Here is a 26,366-nt window from a genome sequence, read left to right as displayed (position 1 = left end):
TAAAAAAAAACGTACTGCCTTGAAAATACCACTGGCAACTGAACTCAATCTGTGAAATATATCGAAACACATTCATAGCTATTTCAAGCAGCAGCCTCGATCCTGAATATATTTTGTTGGTTCGTGGTTCGTGTCATTGCTTATCTTGTCGCGAGATCGCAAGAAAACGAGTTGGCTGCGCAGGAGCCTATCGTCACACGATCAACCTTTGGTAAAGTGGCCGTGACGAAACCCAACGACAATCTTCTCGCCTCCCAGATGCCCCGCAGCATCGCCAGGGCCGTCGGGTCGGCTCGCCTCGGCTGCCCGTGTTAGCGCGTCGTAAAGCATCGGCAGTTAATAAAACCACAAAACGAAAAACCCGTTCCCGTTACACATTTCTCGGCGAGCAAAAACGCATATTGATGGTGCCGGGAGGAGCTGCTGGGACGCCGCGCAGTTCTCCTCGCTTCTTTTACGGCTCCAGGTTACGCGACGAGCAAAAGCACGCATCGTGGTTGTCAGGAAGGCAGCGGCGGCGTATATTCCATACGCAGGTTGTATATATATATACGGACGCACCGGTTCCCACCGGCCCATCTGATGAATATAGATAGGTTGCTCTTCTAGTACTGGCAACCGTGAGGGGGGGGGGGGGGGCACAAATGTTCGTGGTCAAGAGCTGACCGTACGTTTTACGCTACGGCCCTGGGAACCTGACCGGAATATATAGCCCTACCATGGTACGCGCGTATCAACGAAGCGGTGTATGATGGAATGTGCATTTCCAATAGCTAAAGCGTAGAACGTTATTTTACCCAGTTGCCATTCACAGCTTGTTGATATTATTATTTTCATATTTGTTTTCGAACGGGAAATTGTGTGACTAGCTGCTACGACTTTTGAAGAAAACTGAAGAAGAGTAGCGCTAATGAAACTATGATTAGACGAGCACGCAATACAATGTTCAAATCATGTCGAACAGTGCTTCAATCGAGGTTACGTGAAATATTGTAAAAACATGGCAGAATTAGACGGAATGGTGAAACACCACTGAGCTGAGTGACTTGTGTTCATTTGCGATTTAAAAGGTCTGGAATGAAAACTTTTAAAGCAATTGTAGGATGTAACTGCTCCCAAGACAAGGGTGGTAAGGCATCGCAATATACTGAAGGCGTCATTGCATGAGGAGTCCGGAAAATTGCTCATCACAGTTAGAGGTCAGAAATGAAATTCTTCAGAAGTTATGCATCGCTCTTTTGAGTGTGTGCCGTGATTTTTCCTGTACCCCAATACTGAAAGGTTAGTCCTTCTTCAAGCAGTGAATAATCGTCGTGTATATATACGCAACCACATGAAAATTACCTTACAAAATATCATCGATAATAATTAAATATGGCTGGAACAGTTTGCGCATGGCGTATTACATAAAGTGCGACTCAGCAAAAGATGAAATGAAGAAAGCATCATGAACAGGCGAATGGATTGCGTTACATTTCATCGTCCCTCTTTTTCAGCGCCACATTTTTGGTGAATTTTTGGGAACAGTGGAGCACCATTACGTGTCGTCGTCAGGAGTGATATTTTCTGATTGAAGCAATATTGAATTCGCGAGGACGGTCACTTTCACGTCTATGAAAACTTCTATAGACTTCATCAAGGTGCCGCTAAAATTTTCACTGAGATTTCATGTCTTTACCTGCGTCAAACTCCGTGGTCCGTGGCGGCCGGCTATTCAGAGCTTCAGAGTAAATCTTGGAATTCATCGTACATTGCAACACCGAAACCAATGAAAGACACGCTGTGGAATGCGAGTAAGTAAATATTATACTAACCAACTGCTAGAATTCCTTAAAGATATATACATCTTAAATACAGGGTCAAATTAGCCCACCAAAAAGACTGATGTTCTACGACTACAACACAAACCCCACAACAAAAAATCATCCCGCTATTCCTGCTGCACCCTTCATCCTACATGGCTGAAATACCGCTCAACTTATTCTCCGTTATCGAACGGCCAAGCCTTGACCTGCTCCGAGGCCCTTTACTGGCGCGGAAAGTTAAAGAAAGGAAAAGAGGCCTGCATGCGGCAGTCAAACATTTTATCGCTTCTGTTCTAGTTTACTGCCTTTTTCTATAAGCCATGTCGGCCACGCATAAGAATTCTGATGCATGGTCCTTACGTACCTTCTGGACACGCAAGCGTGCACCCTCAGCCAAAGCCATATAAGGCGCGAGGCGAAATATGAGCCAGTTAAGGTGAGCGCATCAGAGGGACAACATCACGTGGCCCGGATCGTAAGAATGCGATGTTTCGCAGCCCAAATAGGTATAAGGGCTGCGGTGTTGGGGTTTACGCGGCGATGCCGCTGTAGCCTCGCATATGACCTCGCTTCTTGACTCGACGTGAGCGGCTGGGACGAGCCGGTGGTTAGGCATAACCACGAAGATCAAGAGTATAAATGGATTCGAGTTACATGACGTATACGGTGCAGGCACACCTGGCGAGAGACGAATGCTTTGAGCAAGAATATTACGGAGAGAAATGGCGGGAAAAAAATGCCGCTTGTTAACAACATGACTGCCGGAAGAGACAAGAGGGAACGGCTATGCACTGGATGAAATTTCAACGTCCTGTGAGAGTAGAAAAAATGAAGTTATTGTACTTTTGACGTATATAGACACTTTCTTAGCTGACAAATACGGCCAAAGGAGGGTAACGGTTAATAAAGTTCGAGTTATTCAAGAGTATATTGCTTAAAAAGTCTGGTGTCTAACACACTGTGGCCCCACTTGTATTATGTTAGTATTGGCAGATGCATTATATGTTATTGATTATAGGTACATCCCGTGGAGCGATCTTCAAGTTCCGTAAGGTCTGCTGGAACGTTTGTGTAGCTACAAAAGTGCCGGTGCACACTTTTGGTCAATTAAAACACGGCTGGTAAACCAATTTCCAGAGAAGGAAAACGCCCGAAGGGAAGACAAATTTCGGTGGGCTGATGAGATAAAAAAGTTCGGAGATGTAACATGGCAGCATACAGCACTGGACCACATTGATTGGCGGATCATGGGAGAGACCTTAGCCCTGCAGAGGGTGCAGTCAGGCTGCTACTGATGCTGCTGCTGCTGCTGCTGATGATGATGATGATGATAGTACGCCTATTGAGTGGCTTAAAAGAGCAGCATCCTGTTTAATGAAATACTCTTTTATTTCGGGACAAATGTGACCCCACACATGGCTCTAGTAAATCTTGTGCCTTAGGAAAAACGAGAAAAAATTGAACTATTTGAACATGAAAACAGTAATTACCATCGGGAACACGTTGTGGTAGGGTATATGCAAGAGCAGGCAGCATATACTCTATACTATACTCCAACAGCATAAAAATGATGAAGGATCGATCAAACGAGGCAAAGCAGTGTAATAGCGATGCAATTAGATGCGAAGAACACGTGCCGGAAAAATTCCGGAGCGACGGAGCGCGTCTTCAGCGTACGGCACAAGTGTTGCTTGTCTTGTCCCAGCCATAGGTCGTGAAGGAGGCCGTCTGAAAAATGGTGTCGCCGCGGTATTCATCTTCGGCAAACGAAGAGCATGCCGGCGATTCATCTTGATATGTATTTTGTTCTCTTCAGCTTGGGCCCTTTCGCGAGCACCAATGGCGACCTTCCTGCATACTCCCGGACATGGTGTCCATCGGGTGGTCTCCCTCAATAGATGCAGCGCCGAAGACCCCCCTCTTTTTGGCGGCGTTGCCTGGTTGTTTATTGTCTCTTATTTTTGTTTCACTTCAATCCACCGCCGCAAAAGATAAATGTGGCGCTGCATGCATAAACATGGAGCTCGGACGACGACGAGCGTGGAACGGAAAGCAGCGCTGTTGGTTAAATGCGGCCGGCGCTCGCTTTGAGCGTGCGACTGCTGTTTTGGTAACAGCATCATGCGGACAGAAGAAGCACACACAGGTACCGCTGGCGCCACCTATTTTTTTTCCATGGCCATGCGAGTGTCTGAATAAAAAGAAAAAGAGCTTAATGGTAGCGCGGTTCGACAGAACGACCAGTGTTTCTTCATGTTGGGACTCTTCAAGGCATGATGTACAACACGCAATGAGCGTGCAGGTGCCACACGTGTCTATAGCAGCGCATTTCCGTCAGTGAACTCTGGACCACTGATAACCAATGGTGGCGCACTTGCTGCACACTGTTCATGCTATAGGTTCATTTTCTCAGTTTGAACGCTTCAGGAAACACGTGGGTGACGTCTTCATTTTTAGGCGCGAAGCTCCTTACGGTGCAGGCTAGTCCCTCATCGTCCATCATAGCCACCCCTAGTACTCGGAGTGCTCACTTGAGGGCGCTGCTGCACTCACTCCACACCGATGCGCAGGAGACGCGTGCTTTATAGGAGACGGACGACAGACGGATGGACGGACAAATGGACGGACGAACAGACAGACAGACAGACAGACAGACAGACAGACAGACAGACAGACAGACAGACAGACAGACAGACAAACAGACAGACAGACAGACAGACAGACAGACAGACAGACAGACAGACAGACAGACAGACAGACAGACAGACAGACAGACAGTCGCAACAAGCTCCTTCGTAATCATTCACTTCGTGGATATGGCATAATTTTAAGCAGTGTTTGTTACGACTTTGATGATCCACTGGGCGATATTAACGGAAGATTCACGGCTTACCAGTGTACCTCCGTAACTTCGCCCGCTCATTATTATTCAACCCGTGAATATGCTGCGATTTTTTTCCCGTCCAGTCTACTTTTGCAGCCACATCAAGGAGTTACAATAGAGGCAACAGAAAGACAGGGTGAGAAAGGTTGCCGATTGCTCTTGAGCTTCATGCGTGGCGCACGTATTTACTTCTTGTTGACGTCTGAGAGAAGAGGTTTTATACTCTTCCTAGACGATTAACCTAATCAGTACCACTTCGCCAAACGTTGGTCACCATTAGCTTCTTCAGAGTTATATCCAATGTGCGTCCTCTGTTTTTAGCTATGTAGCTGAGAACTTAGGAAGGCTCTATATAAGCAAGGCTCTAAACTATGTAAGACTTTATATAAAGCACTACGTATTATGAAAGCCACGAAAGCTGTCATAAAACAGTACTGTACTCAAAACGAACAGAGCAGATTACCCGTATTGTTACGTAGGACGAACAAGGTGGTCACCGCGAAGGTAGACTTCTCGGACGTTCAGACACTTCTCGGACGTTCAGCATTCGCAAATGTGAACTTTAGATACGGAAATAGCAGGAAAAAAAAATTCTCTCGCTTGCAACCACAGGTTGTCAGTACAGGGCGGATGTCGGTATAAAGAAAAGGCAGGCTGCCATTAGAAACCACCATCAGTGGCTGTTTTGGTTGAAGTATTATGCGATCCGCGCACACTCCTTTTCTGGGCGGGGTGGCCATATAGGCCTCCGTATTTAGAGCTGGCGCTCATGAAGACTTCCAGTGACAGGTTCTACTAGTGTCGCCATAGTTCCGTGCACAGTATTCGGTGCCTGTATGCATGCGACCGGGTCTTAAATTTAACATTGATGGAGTAGAGAAATAATCGAAAGCAGAATACAGACGCTTACGCGTAACGTCGGCTTACGATGCTCTGTGAAACCATATTTACATGCCATGTCACTGCTATATTGGTGGAGTCGTTTGTTCTTTATACACTGAGTCTAATGCTCCTAAGCACCTATTATCAGGCAGTGTCTTTGTGGGTTTAATGAAATCGATAGCCCGTAATTGGAAGGTTCATCAATACAACGTAATGTTCCTTGACACGATACTGGATTTTGCAGTCAAACAAGTCTTTTGGCATGTTAAAAGAATGTTGTTAAGCTATAGTGGTGATTGTGTAGCTTTCAGCTAATGTCACCTTTAAACAAGACTATGTCGACATGAATAAGCACGAGCTTCGAGTTTAATTTTCATTACTGCAGTAACAGGACTTCATGAAACATTCATCTTTCTTATTGCTCGTTATAAAGCGCAAAAACTGAGTGTCGAACAGGCCCAGTAGATCCAATATTATATACCAAAACCAGCTGACCCACCATGCCATCTTGATTTGAACGTTTCAGCGCCTGTACTTCCCACGACACTGCAGTGAACTACGCAATCGTCCAGCAGTACTTGGGCCTGTAGACGTCGCCGGGCCTTTTTGTCCCCACACTGATGCCGGCATCTGCCACGGCATAGCCGAGACAGGGCTACAGAAAAAATAGGCTGTCGTCGTCCTCCCTGGCCGCTGTTGTCTTCGGAATGCAGAAACCGGGGGCGCGCGCGCGGCAAGGCATTTAAGAAAGATTGCGACCGCCAGATGCACCGCCACGCCCGGATGAAAGAGACACCGGCCAGAACAGAAGCGAGACGGCCTCTTGTCCACAATGAAAGCGTTCTTCTCTGGGAGCTGGATACACCGCCCACCGTTCGTCGTCCAAAATCCTCCACCCTTACGCTGAAAAGCCATATATATTTTTTATTCGCAGTGGTTTGTGCATAGAGTGCGCAAAATTCGAGGAGAGAATCGGCGATGTTTTCTCTCACTCGCAGAAACAGCTGATTTCTGGAAATGCCACGTCTCTATCTCCGTGGTCTCCATATGCGCGATAACAAACCTTCATTAAGTGAGACTACAGCCCGATAGTCACCGAAGGTGGAAGTTGTGTACCCAGCTCGACTCTCTAGACTGCGTTAATAGCAGCGAAGGGAAGCTACTCAATAGGTTTAGAGCGCTTGGTGTGAAATCGAAAATATCAGACTTTGAAGTTAAAAGAAAACCAATGGATATATGCACGTCACGTTCCTCTCAGAGCACTACCTAGTTTGGGTGAACTCGTCCCTAGCATTATTTGTGAATTCAAACCTAAGCCTCGTAATAAAATGCGCAAGCGTGGTTACCATAGCCTTCATTGGTTCTAGTAAGAGAAACATATAAAAAAAACCTGAGCTTCAAGCCAGTGCTTGCATTCGGTCCTTCTGCTCTAAATTTCTCTGGTGACGAGGCAAACGCTGCGGCCAGACGTGAATGACAGTAACGTAGAAGTTTCGTAATGAACGATGAATGCTTTCGTTTCTATGTAAGTAGAATGTTCTCACGAGTCATTTGGCTCCTCTTCATATCTTTGTCACTAATACAGTGCAGTCAACAAGGCTCAGCATGACAATATTTCCTATTTTGATCCACTTATATCTCCCTTGTTGTGTTACAAGTTCTGATTGTCATTCCAATTCGTTTGAAGCATTACATTGTTACGGGAAGGGTACACACTTGAAGAAGTAGACACAAATATATTTTCAACAAGCAGCGCCAATAATATTTACCAGCTCGCGCCAGTCTATTGCCTTTGTCGTCCTCCCCTTCGTGTCGATGCCACTGGTACGTGGAAGTATGTTCGTTCTCCTAATATCGTCGACAGAAATCACTGATAGAGGGAACGCGAAACGAAAGCATGAAGTGTACCATTGAGCTTTTCATACTTTCAGTGCCCAAGCTCATCACAGCCAACTTTGCAAAACACGGTACATGAATAGCCCTGCTCAACGATCTTAGAAGGAGCCCCATCAGACACCAGAGCAATTCAGAAAGCCGCGTGAAACCGGCAAACTTCAAGCAGCACACTCGCGCGAACTCCGGCAAAACACACCGACACCACGCGGCGCGCAGTGGATTCGCCCAAGCGGATACGCACTGCACGTAGCTCGGCGAGCCGTTCTATCGTGCAGGCAAATACGACAAGGGAAGAGTCTCCCGCCCACAGGCACAGGGAGCCGATGGATTCTAAAGACGGCGTGCGGCAGCTGCCAAAGCAAGCGGCGCGTGCTGTATTCAGCGAGCACGCGCGTCTTGTGGAGGGCTAGGTCGTTCGTCAGGACGACAAATTACGGGCGGACGCGAGCCGATTGAGGGGAGGGAGACGGCCGATTAAGCACCCGACTGACTTCGCACGAGAGTACGGCGCGCGACAGCGAAGCACTCGCTTCTCTTTCCACCGCCTGCCGCGCACTACCCTCGCCCACTGGGTTCTTGCGTAGCCATTTTAGTGCTTCGTCGTGAAAACTTGCGATGCGCGGCGCGCTTTCAAAAAAATTCTAATGCACTATCCCATGGCTCACCTAAATAAATTGTTAGCGCTTTTTTTTTAAAAAAAAAAGAGGGTGTCAAAAATGAAAGAAGGCAGTGGGGAAACTTTACTACACGTAGAATTATTTGCGGCGTACTTTAAACAGCGCTTTAACTCGAATCATACTGTGGTTTTTCTTTTCGATTTCCTCCCTTGAAACAGGGTGGGCGTTGAATGAACGATCGAAGGCAGTGAGTTTTACCCATATGCTCGCATCGTTTGGTTCACTAGGGGTCTTACTGCCGAAACTCATGCTGTAGCATGGCATGGGATGTCGTCAAGACGTTTCCTCTAATTCTTCCACATTCCAAAATTTGCGTTGCGTCTTCTCATCCGGGATATAGATTTTCGGCCTTTCCTTATCGTTTCTTATCCCCTTGTAACCCTTTATTTATTGCGTTTATTTAGCGACTGTAGCAAAGAGCCGCGAAACGCGCGTCGGCGTATTCGCCTGTGCGCGCACCGTACATGCTGGGGCTTACTTTATATTACCTGCGGCTTTCTTTTTTTTTCCGAGTTGGCCCTCTCTATTTCGGACTTTTTTATTGGGTTCAGCAGGCGCCAAGCTGCAGCTAAAGAAAAGAGCAGAGCCTCTAATCTGGCACTCGCGCGCGCGCGCCAGTGTATCCACTCCTGCGTGCCCACGTGCTCCATCTAGGAGATGGAAAGCAGCCCCATCCAGCGACGACCACTGACTGTGAGGATTAGCGTCGTCGAGGGAAAAACGCGTTCTCCATTATTCACCCGTCCTATGGCCCGCGATCGTAGCTCAGGAGTAAAAACAGCGATTGGGGGGAGGGTGGGGTGCTGTAGGTTTAGCGGGGCTGGAAGGGGTAGGGGTGAGAGTGGTCCTGCTTACAGTGCCGGGGCACTGCGCGTGGCGTGCATACACAATCGTAGCTCGTAAGTGGTGGCCTTTTAATACTCCTAAGAGAAAACATGACAATTCGCGACTCGCTCGTTCTTTATCGGCGGCGTGAATGTATTACGCAGTGCGTGCTGGGACACAGACGTCAGGCCGGATGTTGAATGGTCGAGACAACGCCTGTGGTCATCGCTGGTTCACCTCTTTGTTTGTTTGTTTGTAAAGTAGTGCATGAAAACCAGGATTGACCAGTTCAGGCAAGACGTGAATGCAAATAACTATTCCGTAATGCGAATCAGATGTAGAGATCGGAGCCTGCAAATGGAGTGTTGCTGAATTTTTTTAGCAGTTCGGCCAAATTTTTTTGTGAAAACAGTGTGCATTCATATTTATAGAGGTCACTCACGGATTGCATGCCCCCTGTTTACAAGGGCAAACTATGCTTTCTCTCTAAGTATGTACTTACATAGGCTTTATAATGCATGGTTTTGGTACCGTGGCTGCTCACTGCCAGAGTAAATATATTTATTTTTCTGGGCTGGTCGTTTCCCGAAGAGCAAAATAGTTTTTTTTGGGGGGGGTGGGGTGAGGAGGGTAGTTTATTGTTGAATGAATGAATAATACATTGCTTTGTGTGGACGCGGAAGGGTGTGGAAATATTGAACACGTCAAATCTCAGCGTATCAATGCGTAAACAGCACCTAACTGCACATGTTTCATATGCTGCACTATTTAAATGTGAACTCCATCACCATAACAGCGTGTACTCGTTTCAGAAGCGGGTTAGTACGTGCACAGACGGCATGGAGGTGTGCACAACGATCACTATTTCCCGCTTCTATCTACCACGAGAACGCTAGATGGGGCGAAAACACCAAGTAACATAAATATCACCCACTCAGCGATTGCTCAAACACTTTTCCTGCTGTAGCTGCCAATGAAAATGCCGAATAAGCAAGAAATTAATAAATATGAAGGTGCAAGGAAAGCGAGAAATGCCAGTTCGTGGTGGTGTTTGCCGCAAGACCAAATGAGGCTACCGCAAACGCGTTTGCCAGCCACGAACTGCTCTCGCAAATTTTGTATTTTTCTTCGCTGCCCACAGCTTGAGCGGTGTCTCGCGGAAGCACCTTTTGAAAGTGGAGCGCAGAAATATGCGACGAGAATTAGAGGAACGCGTTGCGAAAGGCCAGGCAGAAAAGAAACAAAGACAGGAGAACAAGAAAGAGAAGGAACTCCAGCTACAATATGAGGGGCCCCAGGGGTAGCACACAGTGGCTTCATGGTAGATTCCAGCGCAAAAACGAAAAAGAAACAAGCAGCAAAGAAACGTTCACCCTAAGGAAAAATGCGAAGAAAAAAAAGAGGAAAGCGGTCACTTGCAGGAGGTCCTGCATGAAGATCAACAGCTGGGACAACGAACTTTCAGAATAAAGTTGAAATTGGAACGAGAATCGTTAGATGTATGCTTTGAAGAGAAGGAAACATAAAAGCAGGGGAAGACGTGCCAGCGACAAAGGGTTCGTCAACATTGGTGTGATAACAGATGAATAAACATTACTTGCAGAATGGCTTGCTCTTCAGCTAGTTGCTAAAAAAAACATTAAAAAGAATCTTTGAGGTCCTATGAGTGAAGAGAAAGATCATCTACGTGACACCCGTGCATCTTTGGAGCTACACGCGCAGGAAACGTGACGAATAATCGACATAGCTCAAAAAAACGGTTCCCAGGAGACGAAATTTAGACACTGCTGCAAGACCACCCGGAAACCCATGAGGACAAATTTATGGGCAAGCGGGCGATTAATTTGGTAACTGCTAAATGAAAACTGCCTCTCGAGTGCATGTGCAGCAGAATGTTTGTATGCTACAGGACTTCGTCCGTCTCTTAACGATGACCTCATAACTGTCCATGGAGCACAGCGGTGCAGATTTATCAGCATGGTTTCGGTGCTGACCACCTTCTGACAGATATATATAATACTTCGCGCTGCCCATGTTGAGCGACAAGTATGGACGCAAAACTCCAAGAAAATTGTGTCACCACAGCCATGCGACAAAAAAAATGTAGGACTTCATTCTCCACTTTTCTGTACGCCTGCGTTCGCCACCGATGGTTTCACTGCGGCGTCGCTGAGCGTAGCTCTGTAATGCTTGTGATGAAACCACGCGAAAGGAGGGAGAGGGGTCGTCGTTATGCACTTTTCTTATTTTTTCTCAGTGACATATTCGCGTAAGTACGCATATCTCTCCGCCCAGTCGACGCCGTTTCGCTGCGTCTTCAACATCACCACCACCTTAGAGAGCCAGACGGACGTACAGGTTCATTGCGAAGCGAAAACGCGAATATACGCGACGTATCTACGCGTGTGATGTATGGAAGGAGCCGCACAGGAACGGCACCCAACGCTTGACGCTGCAGACCCCCACGACTTCATCTCCCCCTCTTGATGTTGCAGTCGACGACACGCGGGAGAGACCATTAAGGGAGAAGAAGCGAGCGGTTCCTCGCACCCTCCTTAGGCCTAACGATCGGATGGAAAGTCGTCTGCTACGCGCGTCGGCGCGGTCGTACGCAATCTAACGCCTCCGACGCCGACGTCCGCCATTGTTGTCCCCGGGGGCGCTGCTCTCTGTGGAAAGGTGTGAGAAGAAAAAGCGCTTCGTATTAACGCCTCGGCAGAAGGGGGAAATGGGGGGGGGGGGCGATCTTTCGCAGGACCTCCCATGGAATGCGGCGGACCATTCTTTTGCCGAATCCAGCATCTGACTGCTTCCATTCTTTTTATTTTTCGTGCTTGTATTTTGTCGTTCTCTGGTGCTCCTCATTTTTTGTCCGCTGCCTCAGGTTGCAATGTGTCTCAGCTTGCACGGCTATCTTTGGTAGTCAAGTTTTTTTTTTTACGATTGCCTCTTTCGTGTGTCTTTGTTTGACTCTCACCCCTTTTCAAAGTTATTTTTTGGCTGCTTGCAGAGCATGTTTTACTTGCGTTTCGTTTCGAATCATTTTGCTTTGTTTGTTCATAGACAGCGAACAATATGGCAATAGCTTTATTCCGCGATGTGTTTCTCTCCCCAGGAATTCGGCTTTGTCGTTAGGAAGCTATACATCTTTTTTTGTGTGTGTGAGAGAGCTAAGACTCCTTTTCTTGTATACTTTGGATGCCTGGGTGATACAGTACCACGTTAAGGTTTTGTTCTTTGCCGAAAGTTCGTCCAGTGCTTCAAAGGACTCGAAGCAGTTTTATGAGCCGCTGAGATCACACGAGGACTAAAAAAAAGAGGAAAGAATCAAATGCAGCCCGGAGGAGATCAACTGCGCGACATGGCCCATTGTTTCTTCAGGGTTAACGATCTGTGAGGAGCACTTCATTGCCAGCATTGAAAAAGACGTGAGGGCATACTTTATTGCTTTCCCATACCGTTCAAGATGGAAACCTGGCCTGATATTCAAGAATGGTAACAAGTACTAGAAAAAAAAATTACGTTGTACGAACACATAGGCGGTACTGAATCTGCGGAGGGACTAACTTTTCTCTCTCGTTTTTCTGCACCTGCAAAGTACCTTAACTTTGTTGACATTGACTGGATGGTGTATGTGTGTTAACTCGGGCAATCGAATACTATGAATATACCCAAGATTGCACGCTTGGACATAACCATGGTTAGTGGATTGAAGTACGAGCGGTTCCAAACTGCCACACAACCGTATACATATAGAGTTGGCTTCAGCATTTTACAGGAATGACTCAATGAAAATAGAAGTTAAGTAAGGGCTGTTACGTGGGCTACATTTAAGCGTAAAGAACTCGTGAATATTTATACTTTGTAGTAATATAGTTAAACTGGTTAAGCCGAACCGAAACATACACATGCACATGTCGTCGGCAGACTTTTCAAGTCTCCCGAGCGTGAGTGGGCTGAGCACGGGTTGATGGCTCGCGCATTACAGCCCACGTACTATGCTCCCTGGTAGACTGCGACTGTGACACATGCCTAAAGGTGTCGCACCTAGTCTGACATTTCCATATAGGTCAATCTTGTATCCCTCACTGTTGTTTCACTGTCACTCACAGTCACAGTCATTTCTATCTCTGCTGAAACGGCTGCATCACGTTACCGATTCTCTGCATAACAATATAAGAACACACTTTACTTCGGCTGCATAATGCCAGAATTGGAACTATATAAGTATCGTCCCTATATTGGCATGGGCAATTCGTCTCACTAAACACCGCTTTGTATGCATAGCTGCTTCTGAACGCTTGCGTAAACAGTTTGTTAAAGCAGGTAATCAGATGCTCAGCAACGATACATCTAAGGGAATGGTCGGCCAAACTGGATCGCGTATTGAGTGTGTCTCACGCCCTAGGGGTCGCGTTCCCCCGTAGCAGCCGGTAATCTGCTCGTAGCAAGTGAATTTCTTTTGCCCGCAGTAGACATGGTATAGCAGAACAAAGAAAGCAAGTGATAGGAACATATGCACGCACTAGCTACCAGGCAAAGCTAATGACAGCAGCTTCTGGGCGAATGGAAATGGCTCTACCCCGCTCACACCGTTTATGCGTTTGTACTGCCTAAGGCAGAGAATGCAACCCCGAAAAAGGCAAAACAAATAAAAGAGCCGACCTACCGGTGGCGATTACAACCAATCGTCGGCCGATGCCAGCCTATAGCTGCATATACTAACTGCGCACGCTCATAACACACACGCCCAGGGAGGAAAACGTTGCCTCCCACCGGTTCCCACGGTTTCCTCATCACATGCGCACTCGTGATCTATTTTCTTTCTTTCGTCGTCAGTGTGCTGGCATTGCAGCCGTAGTGCTGACAAAACGAAGGCAAACTGCGTCATCAATCACAAGTTGCCAACGAGAAACGCGCGCACACCTCGACTGCACTACGAGAGGCGTCCGTGAACGCCGACGGTTGGCTTGTCTTGAGGAGGGGGCTTACATAGCGTAATGTGCGCGGCCGCCGTCGCCGTAGCACTGGGCTTCGCCGGACCTTTCACATTGTTCTGTATCTACGCCGAAAAAGTAGGTTGATTGTGAAGCAGGCGTGCGGCCGTTATGGCCTGTACCAGTTGTCCGTGCTCTGCTTGGCAACAGGTGTTCTATGGCAGCTGCCGTGGGGCTTAGGAATGTGAATACGACACTGAATCCACCTGGCTCAATCAAGGCATAGTATGGGAACCATAGTAGCAGATAACAAACAGTGTTGTTTCTCAGGAAGCAGTCGAGCAACAAGATAAAAATTAGATGCCTTTCATATTACAGAAATATATCAGAAAAACGTCAGAAAGATTAAAATTGAAGAAGAGGCTCCAACAGGAGTCGCTAGAACAAGTGGTCTGACAGGTGGGCTCGGCTCCCTCCAGGTTGCAACTACCCTCTTCCGCACTTATGTGTTGTGGCAGAGTTTGCGGAGGATGCCCATACAGACGCTGATGTAAGCAGCTGATGCCTTCAAGATGCAGATGCCACTTTTTATAACAGTGAAAGAAAAAAAACGGCACAAAATCCTGACAGGGCACAAAACAAAGAAGGCCTATCAAGAGCGCTGACTTACTACTCATTTTCATTTTTCGACATGCGGACGCGTATATATCACGGCACAACAAAACACAAAGACAAAAACGTTTTAATAAACTCTTAAGATTGTTGTGACTATCTCTCGTCAACATGCCTCACCACTGCGCGCAAAAAACACGTACTGAACGAATCACCTGTGGCTTATAAAATGGATGACTTTTTTGTCAGAGCGTCAAATATTGCATTTTCATACAGCTATAGTCTTGATACATTCCGTTTCCGCAGCTTCAAATATTTTCGCAGTTCTACTATCTTTGTTTTTCACTACTTTTATTTTTTTCTCTATTGTAAGCATGAACACTCTAGCCTGAGCCTCTAATCTAGTCGAAATTTTCGCGCTGGTGACAGACCCCGGAAAGAAATTTTTCGTCTCTTGAAGCCCCCATCTTCTCAACTTGTGTCTCGTTGGAAAGTAGTTATTAGGGAAGAGGAAGTGGGAAAAGAAGATGAATAGGCAAAAACAAAGACCTTGTTTGTGGCGAAAGCGATGCGTCACTGTCAACCTTGGTGCTCATACGTAATTGCGCCTCTAAGTCCAACTTTCAGGGACTTTGAAAGCCTGATCACCTCAATCACATCAGTCAGTAAAGGGGCCGGGAACAAGCTGTGCGGCTGTGGCTGATTAATAGGTGGCCTTAAATGTGGCAGCGTTGGCACAGTGTGGATGAATGGTCTGTTAAGCTCCACTTCATATTTCGGGGTGTTGGCTGTTTTAGTCACTACGTATTCTTGACAGCGCGTACCATAACGCCCGTGCTAAATGACTCTGTGGCAATATTTGCAGAAAGGAAGTTGCAAGGCCACGGGCTTAAATACATAAAAGGTCGTAATGGGCCTCACGGATGTCACTTCGCTCAAAATGTATGATATGACGATTTTCTAGCGCGATAGCATGAGGGCTGCAAGTCCTAATGTAAATTTATTGCACTTAGGTCAACTCTTGTTATCAGAAAGATTTATGTGATATCGAGACTTCATAAAAGTCATGACACTTATGTTTGCGTACTGCTTATGTGGCTAACGTCGCAATAATTTCGTAACTGATTTTAAGGCCCAAAAGAACGCAACTACAAGAGAGGGCACGGGCAGGGTGCCACTAACAACTGAATAATTCGGGAAAATAGATGCATATATTGACTCTTATCAGCACACGCACAGACAACATGTTCAAATTGATGAACTTCAGAAGTATACGCAATAAATACGGAGTCCTGGTACGCAAACCTAAATAAATATTTTTTAGACAGGTAAATTTTGTATTTTTCAGTCTTGTGAAAATCATCGCAAAGAACCTTATCGCATCCTGTAACATTATCGCATGCTATGAAAGCAGTATTTCAGGGCAGAACGAAGGCTTCGAAAGATTAGAACCGGTATAAAAGGGAATGTGACTGGAGTTATCTTTTTTGTACAGGAGGATCTTTTTCAGTCAGATCGGCAAATGTACCTGGAGTTACTTGAGACAAGTTCTCTGGAGGACACCCTGACACCAGTGAAGTTTACTACTCAATGTTTTTTTTATTCAGCCCCACGTGATATAGAGACTTATGTACATACACTGCTCCGCCACTTGCTTGCACGGAGGTCTGCGTTTGTGTTCAGAAAGTTGTTTTGAAAAGCTGCCACCTTAGCAGCTGGGGCGATTCTTGCAGTCAAGTGTACGGGTAGGACGAGCAGCTGTTCTTTTTGGCGAGCGAAACTTCTCTAACGGCTCTGCGTAGCGAGAGCAGCGCCCGAGAGTACAGCTAACATTCATTCTCATTCAGTGCCCTGGTATACAAGATCGGATGTCCTGCTACAAACATTTGTTTTCGCAAATGGGTGAAACTAAATGCCTAATTCAGGTTGAGTGTTTATTTCAAAGATTAGTGTATCACCTATAAATTGAAAGCTATTTTTTTCTGCTGGGTCCTTTAGACGCTTTCGTCGTGTGTACATTCCGTAAGCTTTCTCGTGTGATGGCGCTTAAGGTTAGAAGTATTGTTCAATTATTACAAATAAATAAATGCGATATACTTGTTTCAAAAGTTAAGAAATGCTTTTTTGCAGAATTTTCGCTCTATCGCACTGCTTATATGCTTAGCATATATTTACTGTGTCTGAGGAAGGCAGAGCACGCGAATTGCGATTGAAAGTTTACCAAACTGAAGCGTGATGCAGCAGACAGGCAAAATAAAGTTACGCAAAAAGCTGAAAATCTCTAGTGTTAACCCCACTGAAAGAGAGAAAAGATCATTGAGGAGACGTGCCTCGACCTGCACTGTAGCAAGGTATCGCAGGTAGATTTTCCTACTGTCCAAGAGAACCATCATGGCGGCCGCAGTCTGGCACATGACTGCACGAAAATATAGAAAACACACAAGCAAGCCGCCTTTTCACACGGTCACATTGAGCGTATACGTCGAGTATTTTTTTTCCCTTTTTGCTTCGTCCCTCGTTCGCTGGCGCACAAACACATAACTCAAATCCAGTTTACGCTGTCGACCGCGGCTGCAGCCCGGCTCCAGAGTCCCACGCAGCAGCTGTGGGGAGACTCCACTTCGAGGAACTTCGAGGCGCGTTGCGTGCAAATACGTCCAGGCAGCCGCACGTGCATACAGGGGGGCTGCTTGGCGCCGCAGGTGACGCACTAAAGTTGTGGCACAGTTCGGCGCGTATAGTGTTTGTGTTACTTCATAATTTAGACCGTATTCAATTAATCATCAACAATGAAATCAGAGTTAGTTTGACCCTTACCCAGCATTCTATCACTACAAGTGTGCATTTGGCCACTGCTGTAATCACATAATGCGGTGAAGATTGACACTAAACATCTTTCTGTCCGCGAGGTATTTATCAAATCAATACTTCTGGTCATGCTCGCGGTGCAGCAGCCGGCAACGCGGAGCTTTTTACATAAGACGATTGAAATTCCCTTTCTGAATGGGACTATGCTGCTACCGTTTCTTTAGGCCATAGCCAATAGCTAACCGAAATTCACGTTTCATCTTTTGGAGGTTCATTGCGCATTAAGGCACGTTAGCTGCGTGGCAGGTCAAGTTATAATGCATTGAACTTTTTGAAGAAATGGTTTAATGTTACAATTCCATGACTTGAATAAGAAAGTATTTTTGTCCCCACATCTTAAAAAACGTTTTTTTTTGTGATTGACTTTTTCAATTTCAATGACAAAGCAATAAAAGAAAACAAGCTGCTGTGCACACTTTGAGGCCACGGGTGCCTGAAATTGGAGAGGCAGTCCGCAGATATCAATCATATATAGTCATTCAGCCATCTCCGCTGTATCACCAACTGAAATTCGCGTGATCAAGTCAAACTTCTTTTGCTATCACATGCAATATGCCCTTACCTTACGGTCAAAGTGCGACAGACGTTCAGGACAAAATATAGGCTTCCAAGAACAAGAAGAAAAAAATTCTTCAACAGAAAATGTCCATTGAGGCAACGTTCAAAGTCAAAAACCTTTTGTCATCAACGCGGAAACATTCTTTACGATTGTTACTTGACGAAAAGTTCGATGGGAGGACATTGCCTCTTCGAGGACTTTTTTGCCTCCCATCCTTCAGCGTGACTGCAAAGCTAGCGAAGAACTCGAATGGCTAAGTTTCTTCTGCTGCTTCTCTGTTACTCCCTTCCTCACTAAAGCACCAATTGGCTTCCTTTTTGCAGTCTTCGCGCATTACTACCCATACGACACTTACAATTTACAAAAGCGTACTCTATAGTACACCACTGCAAGATGTCTTATTCTCAATGTCGGTACAAAATAGTCTCAGCATGATGTGTATGCGCGTACACAAAGTTAAGTGTATAACCACAAGATCTGCCTCTGTTCTCCGCCTCTCTCTCTCAACACCAGGGCTTATTATTAGCGAAGCGAAAGTTTACGAAGCACTCAGAAAGAGCCGTGACGTGCGCAGCTGCGCGACTGCTCAAGTTACACCGACTGGCATACGCATAATAGAAACGTGGGGTTGACTTACTGTGTTGGAAGTAGTTTGCCTTTCGCACGTACACGCACACCAGCGCCATGAGTTGCAACTGCGACAACCTCTGCCGCGTCGACGACGGCAGCGGCAGCAGGTCCCGCAGGTTCGAGATCTCGGCGTTGATCAGGTCCCGACGGAGCTTCGAAGCGCCCTTCGTGGACTTGTTCGCTTCGAAGCTGCTGCACCAGAGAGAAGGTGGAGGACGACGTCCCCAATGCGCGGTTAGGTGGCGTACCAATCTATAAAGTTAATTTTAATTAGGGAAACAGTTCGCTGAAGCAACAAAAACGAAGAGAAGGCAGACACGAACAGCTCATCCCACGTGGTGTGTGGTCTATTTGTGCCTCAGCTTTGTCTCCGTTTTCCTGCGCTGTTCTTTGAGAAACCTTATCACGCAACACCCCACAAGCTTAAGTGGTTAGAGTTAATCTTTTTAGATAACAAGCTGACGTACGAGCCTTTAGTCACTCGCTATACACAAAATTGAGCATTGCAACTCAGTTTGTGATCGAAAAAATGGCCGGAAGGTACTGATGGAAGCTTGTGGTGAAAAAAAAATGCGTAAACAGGGGTATGAGCTCAAGCTGACGTTGCAACAAGCTTGGAGTAAGACAAGTTCTAGATTTGAGGAAGGCTAGGAAATTTGTCGAAACATCAGCGCGAGCACGTGCACGTCTTGCGGAACTTAAGTCAGTGGTGAGCAAGTCTCTGAGAAGGAGCAAAAGAAACCGAAAGAACGAGCATCATACGTTCATTTGAAACTTGAAGCACTGCAAGAAAATCCCTGTCATTTCCTGCTGCGCGAGGTTTCTTGTAGGCAAAGTCAACTGTGAACCTTGAATGCAAAACACCCCAAATGACGACCACGAAGAAACGTTAGCAATAAAAAGAGACCATTACATGGACACAGGATTTATCGCTGTGGAAGCTGGAAGCTCAAGTGACCCTATTGCGGATATTATTCAGTTCGGGTATTTGCAAAAGACGTCTACAGATGCTCTCACAGTGCAGGACATCAGGGAATATTTCTGCTGGTAGATTGCTGTTTTTAATGCACGCTGAAACAGGGTCATTACGACTAAATGTTTTTTAATAAAGGCTGGGGTACAGTCACACCTTGTCTGAAAGCTGAAAGACAATTCTTGAAGAGACAAGAGGCGTGGAATAACTCAACACTGCAGTTCGGAGTGAGGTCTATTACCACTTCAACCCTTGCATAGTCAACCAACCTTGTGCGGATTTCGGCATTCGTCATGTCTTTGAGGTTTTCGATTCTCATGCTGGTGTTCACTGGCTGGAATCACGGTGTATATTAAAGTCTTCGCGTATGAGAAAAAGTTTGAGAAGTAAGTAAAATTGTTCATTTTCAATAACTTGCCGTGAGAGAAGGACGCAGACAAAGTACAAGACAACACGAGCGCTGTACTTCGTCTGAATCCTTCTTGCACTGTGAGATATCGAAAATGAACTATTACAAACTATCCCAGATTTTCCTTCTTGTTTAGTAAAATAGTGATCTCGCAGTGTGATCTCCTTATGTTAGAGCCTCATAAGGGATAAAATCTGTCAGGTTTAACCATTAAGGTGATAGTTCTTTTTCTGGCACGCAGTCAGCAGGATGGAGGTTATTCTTCTATGGCGGCACAGTATTTCTGCGAAAGTAACAATAAGGAAAATGTGCTTAGATCAGATGAAACGCGCTGCATATGCCTACTTTGATGTAATGTTATGGGCGTCACTTAGTTAGAAAACTGATTGCTTGCCTCGTTACTTTCGTTTACTTGCAATTATAACGCCCCAAAATAGAGGTGCAATGTGTTTAATCAACCAGCCTCGTATTGCGGCTCTCGCTAGAGAAAAAAAATACCTTTAACCTCGGACTGACGTTGATTGAGTGTTGTGTCGCTTAGCCTGCTCTGTTGAGGCGATGCGCTTAGGGCCTTTGGTAATGATGAGGTACAAACAAGATGGCCTTATTTTTGGAGCGCACATGATAAATGGGAAGCTTGTGCTGCCATAATTTTTGTAACGAACAAACAAAAGAACACCCCTGTCCAACACTACCAGGCACAACGCTGTAACTGTGGCTCCATACTGGTAGACGTGTCTACTTGTAACGATTATGTTTATGTTCATCTTATTTGTATAGACGTATGATATACTGTGCGCTGTTATAATCACTTAACCACGGTCAGTACACTAATATTGCACAGGATCACTTAAAGCACGATGCTAAGCTATATATTCTTATCCAACTTGTGCAGTTGATGAACAACATCTTTATCTCCGCATATATGTTTCCACAATCTTTCCTCAGGCTTTGTTATCACCCTGTTAAAATACACGTAAATCCTCAGCGCAAACCGCACCAGCAGTGTTTGAGAAGCTTTGGGACTGCGGTAGATCGTTTCGTTAAGATAACGCCCACTCCGCGAACATTTACGAACATTCCAGATTATTCTGGAACCTACGTCACCGCTAGCGATAACGCTAGAATATTTGATGGCAAGCGTATAATGCCGACACGCCTCACCGCTTGTCAGTTGATCGCCGGCCGACGCTCTCCTCGCCGCTATCAGCTACCGTGTGTTGCTGTGATCTGATCTTGAGTTTTCTGGCCTCAAGTTTGGCTGAATAAACAGTTCCATCTGAACATCGAGTCTGCTGCCTTCGTCTACGTCACGACCGTGACATTTATCAGCCGGCCATTACCTGATAAGCGGCGAGACGTGTCGGTTATTATTCACTTGCCATCGGATATTTTAGCGTTATCGCTAGCGGCGATGTAGGTTCCAGAATAATCTGTAATGTGCGCAAAGTGGGCGTTATCCTAACGAAATGATGTACTACAGTTCCAAAGTTTCTCGAACACACCTGGCGCGGTTTGCTCTGACAATTACATACAGTTTATTGGACGATAAGAAAACGTGAGGAAAGGAACGTGGCAATATTTCGTGTATATACAAAAGTGGGAAAATTAGCATTCGTGCAATTAAACTGCACTGCGACACATGATAATCAGTGATACCAGTAATGATAATATTTTTGCAGGTGCTGGATCGCAAAACCCTTATACGATTATCAGTGATATCGCGTAAAGTCAACATATTGATATGTTAAATTTGGGGTGCCCCGTAAAATATACTTATGCGATACTGTGCCACATGAACATATTGTGAACGCAAAAGTTTACCAGACAATAGTCTTTCATGCCAGTTCTGTTCTTTCATATTTTTTTAATGGCGTTCATGTCCAAACGTGCATGCTCTTGTAGGAAGTCCCACTCACAACCTCGCTTCGAGGATTATTAAACCCCTCAAACACATGCAGCGTAGTTGCAGTTGCTCGGTTTAAAAGATGCGATGAAAACTTGTTATGTACTTCAGAATTTGGAGTTTTCACAAATCACTCTCTGGAACGTGGAGACGGAAACATCAGCCGCGCCTTCCACATGAGAGTATCTCTCGATTGGCCAATTATTTTTGCCACTACACGAACGCTACGCCACGTAACCACGTCCTCACGATCGTGCCAAATGTGCATTTAGTTGTGTGAGATACCCCAAAACCCCCATTGCCTGTGTTCTCACAGCTAATGTACTGTGACATCATGCCGATCAGAAAAGTACCGCGCTCTATGCGGCCGCCACGAGAAGCATCCGGTTGTACCCGGCAGAATTGCCTCCATTCCTTTGTCGTCTTACGTTTTATTTCTTGGGCGCATAGAAGGCAGACAGAATGTCAAATAAAATATAATAAATATGAAATAAAAAAAAACAAGCGTGAAGCGGAACCAGCCAAAGCGTAGATGCGCGTGTATGGGAGTACGTATGACGTATGCCGCAAAAGCCTCGCGAACTCGATGAAAGAATGGGGCGTCCCGAGCGACCTGCTACAAAATGGACGTCGCGCTTCCGTTGTACCTATCTCCCTTCTTTTTGTGAATGTAGGAAGGAAAGCATAAATGCTCAAAGTTTCTTTTTTGTCGTTCCCTTACTACTTCCCCCCTCGCTTCTAGATCATCTCGGAGTACAACTTGCTCCGTACTCCAGCGAGCGATGAATTTAAAAGATTGCGCCGCCTTGGAGACCCAAAAGAAACGAGAAAACCGAAAGAGATCCTAAAGAAGACAAAAAAATACGATCGGCGACGACGTAACGCCGCGCACGTGACCCACGTAATGCGCGTACTGCACGAACTCGCCAACCGTTATCACTTGGTCGTGAACAACGACACCTCGCTGCTACGATCGTCTGTTAAGCGAGTTCTCAGTTGCGCCTCCGCGCCGCGTACGTGTGGTAGCAAGAGCACAAACAGCCGTGCCCGTTCGAGGCAGAAGGGGAAGGGCCTATCTTGTGGCGTAGATGACACGTACCCGCGAACAGGCCGACCCACACAAAGTGCGGTGCATCGTTTTGTTCTGCATTCGCTGCTCCTCGCTTCGCCTCTGAACATCTACCACTACGCACTTCTTTTCTTGTCCTCGTCCCCCACCCCCCCCCCCCTTTTTCACTTTGTCGTCCTCTGCATTTTCCTTGACTGCAGATATTTTTTTTTTCTGAGCTCGCTCATACGAGACAACGCAGAAACAGCCACACTTCTCGAGATCGAGGAGAAAGGGCAAGGAAGACTGATGCCACCATCACCCTGATCACGAACGCGTGAGCAAGTCCCTCACTCCAGATTTGTTCTTATTCATCCTTTCATTTCGGCTATTTTTATTCATTTCAGTCGCGCACGACTCGGTAAACGTTTCCGAAACCAAAAGAAGACGCGCTTCAACGCGCATAGTCCGCTGTGCGCACTGAATCGTCTTGTTCTTGCATTTTTTGTATTACTTTTATTTGAGAGCGAAAAATGTTTTTTCCTGGATTCAGGGTTGTCGGAACATGGTCTGCCAGATGGAGTGTGAAAAGAAGAGACCACCGCACCAGGCTGCATTAAGGTGCTACGCTATTCCGAAACAAAACTGCACGGAGGAAACACTGTGAACATCAGTGGTTCGACAGAGTACACGAAGGTTACGGTCACCGAATTGCGGCAGAGCCACCGTGAAGTGGCCGTACGCGTGGCGTACAAGAATGATATACGCGCCACGATTCAGTTCTGGGCGTGATGAAGCGGAAACGATCGAATCACCCCATGCCCTCCGAAGAATCCATCAACAAAACAATAACCGATAGCCACCGGAAGAGAGGAACCACGTGAATGGAAAGCAGAATGAAACCCGTACACCATGGTGTTCACGCTGTTTTGCGAGCTGTGCGCGCAATAATCCTGCCCACGCTTACCCGCGGACATGTACGCAAAATTGTCACTTGCTGACGCGTATTCTGTCGCCCATACTGCGGTCATACATCGTCTTCTGCTCCATCGTGCCTTCTGCGGAGCCGATCCAGGATACGCTGGTGTTCGATCAGCTGCAGCCGATTTCAGCTTCACACAAACAACAAAAATTCTTGCTACAACGCGCCAGGAACTTGAAAACGATAAAAATGAGAGAGGATATGACCGTGTCGGCACGTCTTCAAAAGAAGAATCATCGGTGTGCGATGGTGCTTGCTGCCTCCAGGTCGACTTGTACTGTGGCAAGGTTACGGCGGTCATTTTCTTGAATGGACGCCGCAGGTTCTCTCGGACGTCCCGCCGCGATGGGGTGCTTCGACGAGGGGGCCAGGAATGTCCGAGCGTCCTTTTCTTTGCTTATCTGCAGACAGCATCTCGGTGGAGCTCGAATCATTACTCGTTTATTCTTTTTCTTCCTTTCCTGCAGATGACCGCTTTTCCACCAATGCGTACAGCTTTAGCGAAACAAAAAAAAAAACACGAAGCAAATAAGACGCTGGTACAATATTGGCGACAGAGTTCCGGAATACGGCTTTGAATGGAGACTCCATTAAGCTTCTACGAGGGAGTGAATGTCCTGAACAGTGCAGTAACTCATTCATCATTGTCTTTCTTTCTGTCTATCCCACTCGCTTTCAACTCTGCGTCGAGTACTAGGGCAGAGCGGTGGCTTTGTTGAAACCGTATCCGACGACGCTAGTGATATAGCTTGCATAGTGACGGTACAATAGTCTTTATGGACAGTTCTGTAGCCCATATGCACATATGAACGGTGGTTGAATACAACGGAGAAACTCGGCTGACTTTTGTATAGTACAACCACAGGTATACTTCACATTTAGGCACCCTTAATGGGCTAAACGAGATCTTTCTTCAGTGAAGTATACCATCATGACAAATATTGGCAAATATTTTTAGTCCTTGCTTTTTATAGATCGCCTTGCACAGACAAATGGTAGCGATGACATATGTATTACATAATACAGCTTGCGGTGTCGACCGCAGAGCCAATATACAATATCTTTGGTAAAGGAGCTTCACGTTTGTGCATTGCTTACCACAATGAAAGCGGAGCAGTAAGCTTTTCATCAACTCAGGACAACAAGAACAACTTAACAGCATCGGGAGCATCTGGGGGCCAAGGGACATCAACGCAGACAATATACATGAACTAGTAGGTCTGATGCGAAACATATTCTTCCATATAGAAGCATGAAAAGAAGTGATATAACATTTGAAATACGAAGCAGAAAAATATTACGAAAGCAAAAAGAAAGGCAGCGGGTTTCACAAACAAAAAGACGCTAGGCCTGCGCGGAAGGCGCAGCACTGTCACAGCGAAAGCTAGGTGATCAGAGCCTTTTCAGAACACTCATTGGGTAAATACTGCAAGCACACTTGCTTGATACTCGCTAGGGCAATAATATAAAATTTTTGGGTAATATAGGCCGGCATTCGCTATGCTATTTTTCGTCATTCTTCTGACAAACGTGGTATCCGCTAAACGTGCAAGAAATTTTGTGCCAATTGTTCATGCAGTGGCTGATATGGATGAGGAATCATGACTTAAGTGGGTATGCGCGACAGTTATTAGAGGAACAGGAACAAACTTTCGTAATGGGTTGGAGCATCGGACGACGCACTCGTTACACTATTCGCTTTGTGCGACGACTGGATATTTTTTTGCTGTTTTAAAAGGCTTTATATGTCATATTAACGCGATTGCTTTCCCGACATCAAGCCTGCCTAAGGCAAGTTTGCCAACAAGTCACAAGAACCGGCGTTGCTCAGTGGTCAATAGAAAAGAGAAAGAAACCGGCGTAGCTCAGTGGCAGAATACTGGGCTGGCACCCAGCGGACCCGTGTTCGAGCCCCACTGAGTCAGTTGTGCTAATTTTTCTTTCTAATTTCGCGCGACGTGGTTACAGACATCGGCGGCGGCGGACAACTGCGCGTGACCCAACTTGCGATATCATAACAGCTTTCACTGTAAAATTAGGCAGAAGCAGAACAAGAAAGAGAATAAGAACTGCGAAGAAGGCAACAGTGCACGGCCTCATGGTGCATGGAAACTCCTGAGGCGGTTCGTAACAACACCTAGGGTAACGACGGACTCTCCTTGCTCAATTTCACCAACGAGATCAAGGTATTGCTCCAATAAAACGAATAAAGAAGCGTATCACTCCCGAAACACCCCTGCGTAGAAAGCATATAGCACACGCACTTTATTTGTTGCTGAGCAGCGCCATGCAGACGACCGACAGGGACACTCGATTCTCTCTGTACTGATGAAAGCGCACAACAACCACCTTTCGTTGCATACATGCCCCGTCACCAGAAGGCGATCAGCACGCTTTATTTTTTGCCTATAGGGATCACAGTTTTTCGTATACCAGAGGGTTGGCCGTGAATGATAGGGGCAATGTGCGAGGG

At 46.2% G+C, this 26,366-nt stretch overlaps 1 protein-coding gene across 1 annotated transcript in view; it reads right to left on the bottom strand.

Annotated features, from left to right (window-relative positions):
• The window catches only part of dysf (neuronal PAS domain protein dysfusion), a 160,513-nt gene that overhangs the window by 81,078 nt on the left and 53,069 nt on the right, over positions 1-26,366 (bottom strand). Inside the window, exon 2 of the mRNA XM_075866296.1 lies at positions 18,583-18,767. Coding sequence (XP_075722411.1) covers positions 18,583-18,767 — 185 coding nt within the window. The remainder of the gene's footprint in view (positions 1-18,582; positions 18,768-26,366) is intronic.

This window comes from Rhipicephalus microplus, chromosome 6, assembly GCF_043290135.1.
Source record: "Rhipicephalus microplus isolate Deutch F79 chromosome 6, USDA_Rmic, whole genome shotgun sequence".
Classification (NCBI taxonomy): Eukaryota; Metazoa; Arthropoda; class Arachnida; order Ixodida; family Ixodidae; genus Rhipicephalus; species Rhipicephalus microplus.
The sequence above is the reverse complement of the archived record's forward strand: the minus strand, read 5'-3'. Positions and strand labels throughout refer to the sequence as shown.